This window comes from Aedes albopictus, chromosome 2, assembly GCF_035046485.1.
Source record: "Aedes albopictus strain Foshan chromosome 2, AalbF5, whole genome shotgun sequence".
Taxonomy (NCBI): Eukaryota; Metazoa; Arthropoda; class Insecta; order Diptera; family Culicidae; genus Aedes; species Aedes albopictus.
In genome coordinates this window covers 236888968-236900842 of record NC_085137.1, presented here as the reverse complement: position 1 = coordinate 236900842, position 11875 = coordinate 236888968, and the positions used below count along the sequence as shown (strand labels likewise).

Genomic DNA, 11875 nt, shown 5'->3' with positions numbered 1-11875 from the left:
TTGTTAGGAGTTAGCATTTATAACATAACAAACTGAACAGAAACAATCGGTGTGTACTTAAATCGTCTGTTTTCAGAATAGGATAAACATAGGGACATAGACTGAACAAGGGTACTCATACCCTACAAGAAATGCTACAACCCTCTCTCCGTTGTAGCATGTCATAAAAACTTCCCACTCCTCTATACTTGAAGAAAGTCCCACGAGCAATACCCACCTTGAACGCTATTTGATTATACTTCCCGATTCCTGATTCTGCCCCAAGCTGATAAATCATATTAAACTTTCAATTATTTCCAGCGGCTTTTGTCCAACATAATCAAGTTAATTGTTTCGAGATTAGCTGCAGTTTAATTTGCTCCGTCTTGGTGTCCTCGCAGTGCATCCCCGGCAACCGGATGTGTTTCTCTATTGCTGGTGAGACCGTAAGACTTATCACCAGACAAGCTGTTCTATCTATCTGCTGTTGCTGCTTGTTGGTAGGCTGGCTGAGGATGGCTGCATCGGACATGCGGGAGCGCACAAGGAGTAATTGAATCTGGTTTCCTATTGTGCGATGCTGGACGCCGCACTGTATCTATGTAGGTTTGTCGGTGTCGGTGTAGGTATGTGTTCAGCTTCATCAAAGTCATTGCCGAAAGCAACTGACTATTCCGGGAAGTCAAATACACAACGACGGGCGGTTGATTCTTCTTGTACAGAAGCGACATTAACTATAGCAATCAACGTGCTTTATGCCACTAATGGTTTGAAGATATATGTGCAAAATATGATATGTGTTGTCATATATTGACCACAGCTTTAATTATGTGGTTGAAATACACTACCGCGAAAGAGGTGTAGTCGCTTGTTCTCCAGATCGAGACGCTTTCCTACTATGGCTGAATGTGCTTATATTAGACCAACATTCAATCATTTTATTTAACTGATTCACAATTGTGCATCCAAATGGCAACCAAATGCATTCGAAGAAACATGAAAACCAACCCCCGCCAACTTTTTAGTATCCAGGGCGGAATTGATTAAATTTTACATACATTACATTTATTTGTTCAACATCACATTTAAGACATCCTCGGTCGCACCCAATGCTCGCCAGGTCACGCTCCACCTGGTCCGCCTATCGTGCTATCTGCGCTCCACGCCTTCTTGTGCCAACCGGATCAGTTGCAAACACCAGCTTTGCAGGGTTGTTGTCCGGCATTCTTGCAACATGCCCTGCCCAAAGTATCCTTCCGGCTTTGGCCACCTTCTGGATGCTGGGTTCGCCGTAAAGTGCAGCGTTCATCCTTCTCCGCCACACACCGTTTTCCTGCACACCGCCGCAGATCGTCTTTAGCACGCGTCGCTCGAAAACTCTGAGTGCTTGCAGGTCCTCCTCGAGCATGGTCCATGTCTCGTGTCCGTAGAGAACCATCGGTCTTATTAGCGTTCTGTATATGGTGCATTTGGTGCGTGGGTGAATCTTTTTCGACCGTAGTTTCTTCTGGAGCCCGTAGTAGGCCCGACTTCCGCTAAGGATGCGCCTTCGAATTTCACAGCTCACGTTGTTATCAGCCGTCAGTAAGGATCCGAGGTAGACGAATTCCTCCGCCACCTCGAAAGTATCCCCGTCTATCGTTACATTACTACCCAGACGGATCCGGTCGTGTTCGGTTCCGCTTACCAGCATGTACTTTGTTCTTCAGGCATTCACCACCAGTCCGACATTTGCTGCTTCGCGTTGCAGGCGGGTGTACAGCTCTGCCACCGTTCCAAATATTCTGGCAATTATGTTCGTCCGCAACACACACAAATTTACCGGATTTTGTGAAAATCGTTCCTCGGCTGTTGATCCTGGCTCGTCGCATCACACCTTCCAGAGATATGTTGAAGAGTAGGCATGAGAGTCCATCACCTTGTCGCAGTCCCCGGCGAGATTCGAATGAACTGGATAGTTCACTCGAAACCCTTACGCAGTTTTGCACACCGTCCATCGTTGCTTTAATCAGTCTAGTCAGCTTCCCAGGAAAGTCGTTTTCGTCCATGATTCTCCATTGTTCTGCGCGGTCGATACTGTCGTATGCCGCCTTGAAGTCGATGAACAGGTGATGCGCTGGAACCTGGTATTCACGGCATTTCTGGAGGATTTGCCGTACGGTGAAGATCTGGTGCGTCGTCGACCGACCGTCGATAAAGCCGGCTTGATAACTTCCCACGAACTCATCCGTTTTCGGTGACAGCCGACGGATGATGATCTGGGATAGCACTTTGTAGGTAGCATTCAAAATAGTGATCGCCCTGAAGTTCTCACATTCCAAATGGTCGCCTTTCTTCTTCCTTCCACTTCTTCGGTAGCTGTTCGGTTTCCCAGATCCTGACTATCAGTCGATGCAGACAGATGGCCAACTTTTCTGGGCCCATCTTGATCAGTTCAGCTGCGATACCATCCTTACCAGCTTACTTACCGATCAGGCTAAGGCCGGAGTGGCTTCTGCTGTACATAGTAGCCGTCTCCATTCCACTCGGTCCATGGCTGTTTCTCTCCAGTTCCGCACTCTGCGTAGAGTCCGCAGATCGTCCTCCACTTGGTCGACCCACCTATCTCGCTGCGCTCCACGTCTTCTTGTACCGGTCGGATGGCTCTCGAGAACCATTTTAGTCGGGTTGCTATCCGACATCCTGATGACGTGACCCGCCCACCGTAGCCTCCCGATTTTCACGGTATGGACGATGGTTGGTTCTCTCAGTAGCTGATGCAGCTCGTGGTTCATTCGCCTTCTCCAAGTCCCGTTTTCCATCTGCACTCCGCCGTAGATGGTACGCAACACCTTTTGTTCGAAAACTCCAAGGGCGCGTTGGTCCTCTGCACGTAGAGTCCATGTTTCGTGCCCATAAAGGATGACCGGTCTAATCAGCGTTTTGTAGATAGTTAACTTCGTGTTACGGCGAACTTTATTCGATCGTAGAGTTCTGCGGAGGCCAAAGTAGGCACGATTTCCTGATTTCCTGTTGTCGGCGGTCACCAGTGAGCCCAAGTACACGAATTCTTCAACCGCCTCGATTTCATCACCGTCGATATAAATTCGGGGTGGCGGGCGCGGTGATTCTTCCCTGGAGCCCTTTGCCATCATGTACTTTGTCTTCGACACATTAATGACTAATCCGATTCGCCTGGCTTTACTCTTTAGTCGGATGTACGTTTCCGCCATCGTCTCAAATTTGCGAGCTATAATATCAATATCATCAGCGAAACCAAGCAGCTGAACGGACTTCGTGAAAATCGTCCCACTAGTGTTTATCCCCGCTCTCCTTATTACATTTTCCAACGCAATGTTGAACAGCAAGCACGAAAGACCATCACCTTGCCGATTCGAAGAATCGGTGATAGACGGCGGCATAAAATTTGAGAGAGTATCGTGTAGGCAGCGCTCAGTAGTGTGCGCGGTAGTTCCCGCAATCCAACTTGTCGCCCTGTTGATACCCGGAGCGGACGAAGTTTTCGGACCTCTTTTAGTCAAACCCGTACTTATTTTTCTGGGTTAGCTTTAAGCTGAAATCGTTTTATTTTGTTAATTTTTGTATGTGTTTTACAATATTAGGTTACTTACATTTGATAGTCCTGCATGCACAATTCATCCGTTCTTTGTGTATCAATAGTGTATTCCAATATTTGTTTGTGCTATAGTTTTAAGGTGTTAGAATAACAAATTTATTTAGGAAACAATTTAGATCATAATTTAGAATACTTACAAATTAATTCACCCAAAGTAGATAGTAACAAATTTAGGAATTTAAGAAATTTATTTGGAACAAATCAACTAGCTGTCCGTGATTTAGCACTTTTCGTGTTTGCTTTTAATGACAATTAAGAGTGACGTTTCTCCCTATCGTAGCCCCCTATCGTTGTCACCGACAATTATAGTAGCGGGCGGGCGGTACTGAACCGCAGGTACCGAACGCGCTGGTCCGGGTTGCCAACACGCCCCCGCTCGTATTGCTTAAGGTCTCCTCAAGCTATACTTTATCCCTGGCAACATCTAGAACAGCGAGCTTCGTTGCAGGTCTCCGCAAGACTCCTGCTACCGTCTGAACATCTGCAGAACGAACTTGTCCATCCCGTCCCGGATAGACACGTAGAATCTTTCCTCGAGTCCAACTGTTTCGAATCCCGTCGTTCACAACGATGACCAGATCTCCAACGTTGATCGGCGTAACCTTGCCGAACCATTTCGGTTGTCGGGCTATAACGGGCAAGTATTCCCGAATCCATCGGGTCCAAAATCTGTCCAGCATGACTTGGATATGCTTCCAGTTCGTCCGTAATGCTGCGCCTTCTTCCGTGGGTCGTACTGCTGGCTGCACTACTCCGTTCGAGCTCAGTAGCAGGAAATGGTTTGGCGTCAAAGCCTCGCTCTCCTGACTGTCAATAGGCAGATAGGTCAAGGGACGCGAGTTGACGATTGATTCCACTTCCACTATTGCGGTAACCAACGTCTCCTCATCCGGATTCTTCGGCAATGCCATGTTGGATAAGCCTGCTTTGACTGAACGCACCAGTCTTTCCCATATTCCACCCATATGGGGGGCGTATGGTGGATTAAACTTCCATTGCGTTTTTGCATTGGTGAAAGTCTGCGCTAGATGACGGTTTGTGGTGGTCATCAGCATCTTCAATTCTGCATTCGCTCCCTGGAAGTTGGTGCCTTGATCTGAGTAGATCTCTTGCGGCGCGCCTCGACGAGAGATGAACCTACGTATGGCCATTTTACAAGATTCCGTCGACAGCGAGTAAGCGACTTCTAGGTGGACTGCTCGGGTGCCCAAACAGGTAAACAGAGCCACCCATCTTTTAGCGGTACCACGTCCAAACCGTACGGTAATGGGTCCAAAATAGTCCAAGCCAGTGAAGGAAAAGGCTCTTACATATGGTGTAATGCGAGCATCCGGTAGAGGTGCCATGGGTGGCACCTTTGGCTTGGACTTGTACACCTTGCACCAGTTACAGCTTCTTGCGACCTTTTTGACAGCTGTCCGTAGCTCAGAGACGTGGAATCTCTGCCGTACCTCGTTAACAATGGTTTCGTTGTTGGCGTGTCCATATTTCCTGTGAAACCAGTTGAGTACCAGATGTGTAACGTAATGGTCCTTGGGTAAGATGGCTGGAAATTTGGCCTCGTACGGAACACATTCAGCATAACTAATACGAGATCCCATGCGGATTACTCCATCAGGATCTAAAAATGGTGATAGCTTGGATAGGCAACTGCTTCTGTCCACTAGCTGACGTTCTCCTGCTTGAAGTTGCTGATTCCTTTGAAGAACCCGATACTCCTCAGCATATCTGCCCATCTGGATCAGCCTAACCATGACTGTTTCAGCATACCTCACTGATTCACTACTTGGATTGTTCGTTCTAGTTTCCGCTTTCCTCTTGCCGAACCGCAGGACGACCGCCAACGTACCAGTAAGCTTCTCCCACCTCGAAAACCGTGTGAAGTCGATGACCTGCTCCACTGGAACCACCTGGTGCATCGAAACTACCTTCAACTCCTCCGCCGTAGTTTGTTGAATCACTTCGTCTGGCCAGTCACATTCAGGTTTGTACAGGAACTCGGGAGCTTTATACCATCTACTTTCTTGATCGAAACAAGGACCGTTCCCCCATTTAGTTGCTTCGTCGGCCACATTCATCCTTGACGGCACTTTTCTCCAATCTGCAACCTCTGTTTCATCCAGGATCTCAGTTATGCGGAACGCCACGTACTGACGATATTTTCGAGGGTCAGATCGGATCCAATTTAGAACCGTTGATGAGTCGCTCCAAATGACCTTGCGCGTTATCTGCAACGTATGACTTGACAAGATGGACTTCATAAGCCGTGTTCCTATCACTGCCGCTTGGAGTTCTAACCTGGGAATTGACAGCAGCTTCATCGGAGCAACCTTGGTTTTGGCAGAGACGAGACTGCAACGTACTACTCCATCATCCACGATCCGGAAATAGGCTACGGCAGCATAAGCCGCACTGCTTGCGTCTACAAATACATGTAGTTGCATCGATTCGTATGCTCCCAGACTGTATCCCGGAAAGTAACATCTAGGTATTCGCACGCTATCCAGCTTCTCGAGTAGCGAAATGTACTGTTCCCATTTGGGAACTATGTCGGCCGGCAGTTGCTCATCCCAGCCTATACCTGACCTCCACACATCCTGGACGATCGTTTTTCCGTGTACCACGAACGGTGCGACCAATCCCAACGGATCGAACACACTCATAACAAGGCTCAACAGTTGGCGTTTTGTAGGGACTATTAGTCCATCGATTAGGTGTCGTAAGTCCTCGCGCAGCGTCAAAGAGAATACGAAGATGTCCTCCTGCGGCCGCCAAACCATTCCCAAAACGCGTTCTACATTGCTGCCTTTATCCATGGTGAAACTTTTTACCGCCTTCGTGTTTTGCTCTCCAATTCTCTGTAGCACCTCCGGCGAGTTCGACATCCAATGCCGAATCAGGAATCCCGCCTTTTCGTGCACCGCTTTAACCTCCAGCGCCAACTGAACCGCCTCCTGGATCGTGTCGACGCTGTCCAGGTAGTCGTCGACATAATGATTATCTTGAATGGCTTCGGACGCTCTCGGGAACTCGGCGGAATATTCCCCTGCATTCAAATTCTTCACGTATTGTGTCGAACTCGGGGAACAAGTTGCCCCGAATATGGCAACATCCATCACGTACACCTGAATCGACTCGGACGGGTAATCCCTCCACAGGAACCACTGGGCTGAACGGTCTTGTCGGGAAATGAGCACCTGGTGGAACATTTCCATTATATCGCCACTTATAGCGATTTCCCTTTGGCGATAGCGGCTTAAAACTGTCTGCAGCGACGTCATCAGATCTGGCCCTTTTAGAAGGACAGAGTTCAAAGACACTCCCTGGACGGATGCAGCTGCGTCCCACACAACTCTCACCTTGTCCGGCTTCTTCGGATTCACGACAATACCCAACGGAAGAAACCAGGTACGCTTCGGATTCATCTCGGCTATTTCTTGTCCAGTCGCCTTGTGCGCGTATCCTTTGGATACATAATCGGCTATTTGCTGGCGAACATTGGTATACAGATGAGGTGATTTGAGCAAGCGATTTTCCAGGCACTTCAGCCTCCGCTCAGCCATAGGTTTGCTGTTCGGAAACTCTACGTCGTCGAACTTCCACAGAAGACCAGTCTCGAATCTCCCATTTTCAGTCCTTCTTGTGGTTGACTGGAGGATATCTCTCGCTCGTTGATCTTCGGCTGACTCCTTAACTTGGTCAATGGAAACTCCCACACTTTCCATGGAGAAAAAGCTCTTTACTAGCTCGTGCAGATCGTCATCTCTTTTTCGAGTACCAATGTGAAGAACGTGCTGCGATGAAGTATTTGCTGCATCTCCGGAACGCCCGTATATCACCCAGCCGAGTCTGGTTTTCGCCGCTACTGGCTCGTGCTCTCGACCTTCACGCAGCTTTAGAGTGGTCTTCAGCCTTGTATGATCCAGACCGATTAGGATTCCTGGTTTTGCATCCCTGAAGCTTTCAACGGGTAGTCCGTTCAAATATGGATACCTGGCCCTCAGTTCTTTAAAGTCGACGGATTGTTGTGGAAGTTCCAGTCCTCCAACGGTTTGGACTTTCCGCAACGAAAACTGCTTTCCGGATACCGAACCCGAAATATTCATTTGGATTTGCTGGGAGTCTTCTTCTACACGCTTGACACCGTTGGTCCACTGCATGCACAATGGTGATGTCGGACCTTGCACGCCCAGCTGCTCGGCCAGCGATCTGTCCACCAACGTCGCATCAGATCCACTATCCAAGAATGCGAAGGTTCCGACCGAGCGACCGTTTGCATGAAGCACAACAGGGATTATACGGAAGAGTACACGGTGATGATGTTGGTGCACGGAAATCACCCCAGAAACCGGAGCCGAAGTTGTAGTATTGTCGGCTCTTGGATCTCCCGGGTGTAACAACCTATGGTGCTTTTGTTCACATCCTCCGACTCCGCAGACGGCCGCCTTGCACGGCCATTTTCCATGCGGATACAGACACCGCCTACACAGGTGCTCTTCCTGTGCTACCTTCCACTTATCCTCCAAAGCCTTCGACTTGAACGCACTACAATCCTTCGGCTTGTGTCCGGCTGTTTTGCACACCATGCAAGGACGTTGACTTCCCGGTTGGTTTGGAGCTTCAATCTTCATGGGCAGCTTCTGATCTCGAACTTTAACCGCATGTACCTCAGAGAGATGAGAGTTCACCACGGCTTTCCCCTTCGACTTCTCGTTTTTGTCGATTACTGGTGTGACGCTACTAGCTGCCGTAACGATAACGTCCATGTAATCTGAAAAGGTTTTCAGATCCACATCTAACACTCGCTGCTTGTGTAACGCCCAGTCGAGCTTAATGTTGGCCGGCAGTTTTTCCACCAGCTCTTCCATCAGGATCGGATTTGCTAGATGCACCTGCTGATTAGTAGCGATTAGGTGAGCGCAAAGATTCCGAACTGCTAATCCGAAGGTGATGATACTTCCTAATTTCTCCGGTCGCGGTGTTGGCGCTGCTCGGACTTCCGCCAGCAGGTTGCTGATTATCGCTTCCGGTCGACCATAGAGAACCTTCAACGTCTTGATGATGTCCGGCACATTTGATGGGTGTAGAAGCAAACTACATACTGCTTTCCCCGCTTCTCCTTTCAAGCAGCGCTGGAGTCTCATCAAGTTCTCCGAGTCGTTGTAGGCACAAAGCTGCGTTGACGTCTCATAGCTGCTCCAGAAAACCGGCCATTCTGTCGGATTCCCACCGAAGAAAGGAAGATCCTTGGGGACAACATGGCGGGCTGCCAACTGCTGAGCGTTTGGACCGACCGATGACTGCATTCCACCATACATATCCGGATTTGGCACAGCCGATATAGGGTTTTGGTAACTTGATACACTCACTAATGGGGGACCCAAATATTGTGGTTGAGAAGAAACCCCCCACTGTGGAATGTTTGGAGGTATGTGTACTTGAGACGGTGCGGGGGCCAAACTTCGGGAGACTGAATACATTTGGGGATTTGGGAAATTTTGAGGATTGTTGCTCACTGAACCACCACCCGAATACGGATGCGGTGCCCTTGTTACTGGCCCTAGCCCTAACTGTTGCATCGGTTGTGAAAATGGTGGTTGAGTATATCTTCGATTGGTTGGTTCAACAATTCTTCTCCCGTACAAGTCTAAATTGGCAGTACTCACCATAGTTGAACTAGGTATTGCAATTGGATTGTACTGACCAGCGCTAGGATCCTCCGCGATGTACCTTACCGTGTTTGGTCCATTACCCATATATGGATTCGACGCCGGAATCGGAAGTGGCTCCAAATGGCCTACGGATGCCGAGACCACCACTGGCTGGCTGATGGCAGATGGAACCGATGGATTCACGTGCAACGGCAATGTCGTCTTCGAACCTGGCATACTCGCAGAAATATTCCTCACCAGGGGCGTCGATTGAAACGATTGTGGTGCTACCGAACTCGGTACGCTGTTGAATCCTGCTGGATGAACAGTTGTTATCGGCGAGATGACGTTATCGAATGGCCTCGAGAATCCCCCCGGGATGGCAGGTGCCACGGTGTTCGGTGATATGATGTTATCGAATGGTTCCGAACCCACAGCTGCTTGCACCACTTCACGATTCGATTCTACTTCCCGGCTGGAGACCGTTGTCACTGGAACTGTTCTTGAGCTGCATTGCGTAGTGACTGCTACCCCTGGTTCTGCTGGCGCGATAATACCACCGATCTGCGACGTGGCTCCAGTGGGAACTACGTTCCCAGTATTGGCAGCCACACTCACTTGATGGTTGTCGATCCAACGCTGAACATTGGCGGAAGCTGCGGTGGACTTGTTACCGCTCACCCCACTTGCTCTTGAACTCCGGCCTTCGTCTTCCAGCTGCGCTTGAAGCAGCTTGAACCTTCGATCGAGGAACTCCTCTTCCAAACGTAACCGATCTGCATTTGCCTTCTCTCGTAATTTCTTTTCCTCCTCCAAGCGTTGCATTTCTAGCCGAAGCCGAGCCTCTCGTGTGCTAGCCGTCGTCGACGTCGTTCTTACCGATGAGGCTGACCGGGAAGGGGGCCGACATAGTGCACATTGGTAACTCCGATCTTCCCCTTCTATACTATCACCAACACCAGCGCAGGTGAAATGGTACCATCGGCTGCAGCCGTCACACTGTACCATCTTCGGCTCTGCGGTGTTTGGCCGGTTACAGGCAATGCACTGAGCGTCAACTGGCGGCTCTGATTGCATCTTACCTGTTTATCGAGGTTATTACGATAAGATATCAAATCTTAAAGTTTGTTGATACCCGGAGCGGACGAAGTTTTCGGACCTCTTTTAGTCAAACCCGTACTTATTTTTCTGGGTTAGCTTTAAGCTGAAATCGTTTTATTTTGTTAATTTTTGTATGTGTTTTACAATATTAGGTTACTTACATTTGATAGTCCTGCATGTACAATTCATCCGTTCTTTGTGTATCAATAGTGTATTCCAATATTTGTTTGTGCTATAGTTTTAAGGTGTTAGAATAACAAATTTATTTAGGAAACAATTTAGATCATAATTTAGAATACTTACAAATTAATTCACCCAAAGTAGATAGTAACAAATTTAGGAATTTAAGAAATTTATTTGGAACAAATCAACTAGCTGTCCGTGATTTAGCACTTTTCGTGTTTGCTTTTAATGACAATTAAGAGTGACGTTTCTCCCTATCGTAGCCCCCTATCGTTGTCACCGACAATTATAGTAGCGGGCGGGCGGTACTGAACCGCAGGTACCGAACGCGCTGGTCCGGGTTGCCAACACGCCCTTTTTGTAGATGGGACACACGATACCTTCTATCCAATCCTCCGGTAATACTTCCTCCTCCCAAATCTTGGTAATGATCCAATGTAGTGTTCTCACCAGTGCTTACCAGCTGCTTTGTTGGTTTTGAGTTGGTGAATGGCATTCTTAACTTCCCTCAACGTGTGATTTGCTTCATTTTCGTCCTCCGCTGCACTGGCGTCGTCGTTTCCTCCATTGCCGTGGTCTCCCGTGCCTACGTTCTCCACGCCATTCAGGTGCTGATCGAAGTGCTGCCTCCACCTTTCGATCACCTCACGTCCGTCCGTCAAGAGGCCTCCATCTTTATCCCTGCATTTTTCAGATCGCGGCACGAAGCCTGCGTTGAGCGTTGAGCTAAGCCTGCGGGATGCGTTGAGCTTCTGATAGAACTTCCGTGTTTCTTGGGAACGGCACAGCAGTTCCATTTCTTCACACTCCGCTTCTTCCAGGCGGCGCTTTTTCTCCCGAAAAAGGCGGGTCTGCTGTTTCCGCTTTTGTTTGTAACGTTCCACGTTCTGTCGGGTCCCTTGCTGCAGTATTACCGCCCGTGCTGCGTTCTTCTCCTCCAAAACCGTTCTGCACTCTTCGTCGAACCATTCGTTCCGACGATTCCGTTCTACGTACCCGATAGTGCTCTTGGCTGCGTCGTTGATGGCGGCTTTCACTGTACTCCAGCAGTCCTCTAGAGGGGCCTCATCGAGCTCGCCCTCGTCTGACAACGCGGCCTCGAGATTCTGCGCGTATGCTGAGGCGACATCCGGTTATTTCAGTCGCTCTAGGTTGAACCGTGGCGGTCGCCGGTGCCGATGTTGATGCCGGAGAGTTTTGGGCGCAGATTGACCATCAACAGATAGTGGTCGGAGTCGATGTTGGTGCCACGATAGGTCCTGACGTCGATAATGTCGGAGAAGTGCCATCCGTCAATCAGAACGTAGTGAGATTCCGTCTGCTGTGGTGATCTCCAGGTGTAACG

At 49.0% G+C, this 11875-nt stretch overlaps 1 protein-coding gene across 1 annotated transcript; it reads right to left on the bottom strand.

Moving 5' to 3' along the window:
• Nucleotides 1-319: 319 nt before the first annotated feature.
• Nucleotides 320-10323, bottom strand: LOC134286401 (uncharacterized). The gene is made up of 3 exons (XM_062848012.1): nt 9262-10323; nt 4090-9006; nt 320-577 (listed from the first exon to the last, which is right to left on the bottom strand). Exons 1-3 carry the CDS (start codon nt 10321-10323, stop codon nt 320-322), a joined length of 6237 nt encoding a protein of 2078 aa, XP_062703996.1.
• Between the last annotated feature and the right edge of the window lie 1552 nt (nt 10324-11875).

What these genes read in the sequence shown, in the direction of transcription:
- LOC134286401 (XM_062848012.1), bottom strand. Translation starts at nt 10,323, where the DNA reads ATGCAATCAGAGCCGCCAGTTGACGCTCAGTGCATTGCCTGTAACCGG. An exon ending in CAATACCTAGTTCAACTATG is followed by an intron (nt 9,007 to 9,261) that starts GTGAGTACTGCC and finishes AACATTCCACAG; the next exon opens with TGGGGGGTTTCTTCTCAACC. An exon ending in ATCCGGGACGGGATGGACAA is followed by an intron (nt 578 to 4,089) that starts GTTCGTTCTGCA and finishes AAACCTACATAG; the next exon opens with ATACAGTGCGGCGTCCAGCA.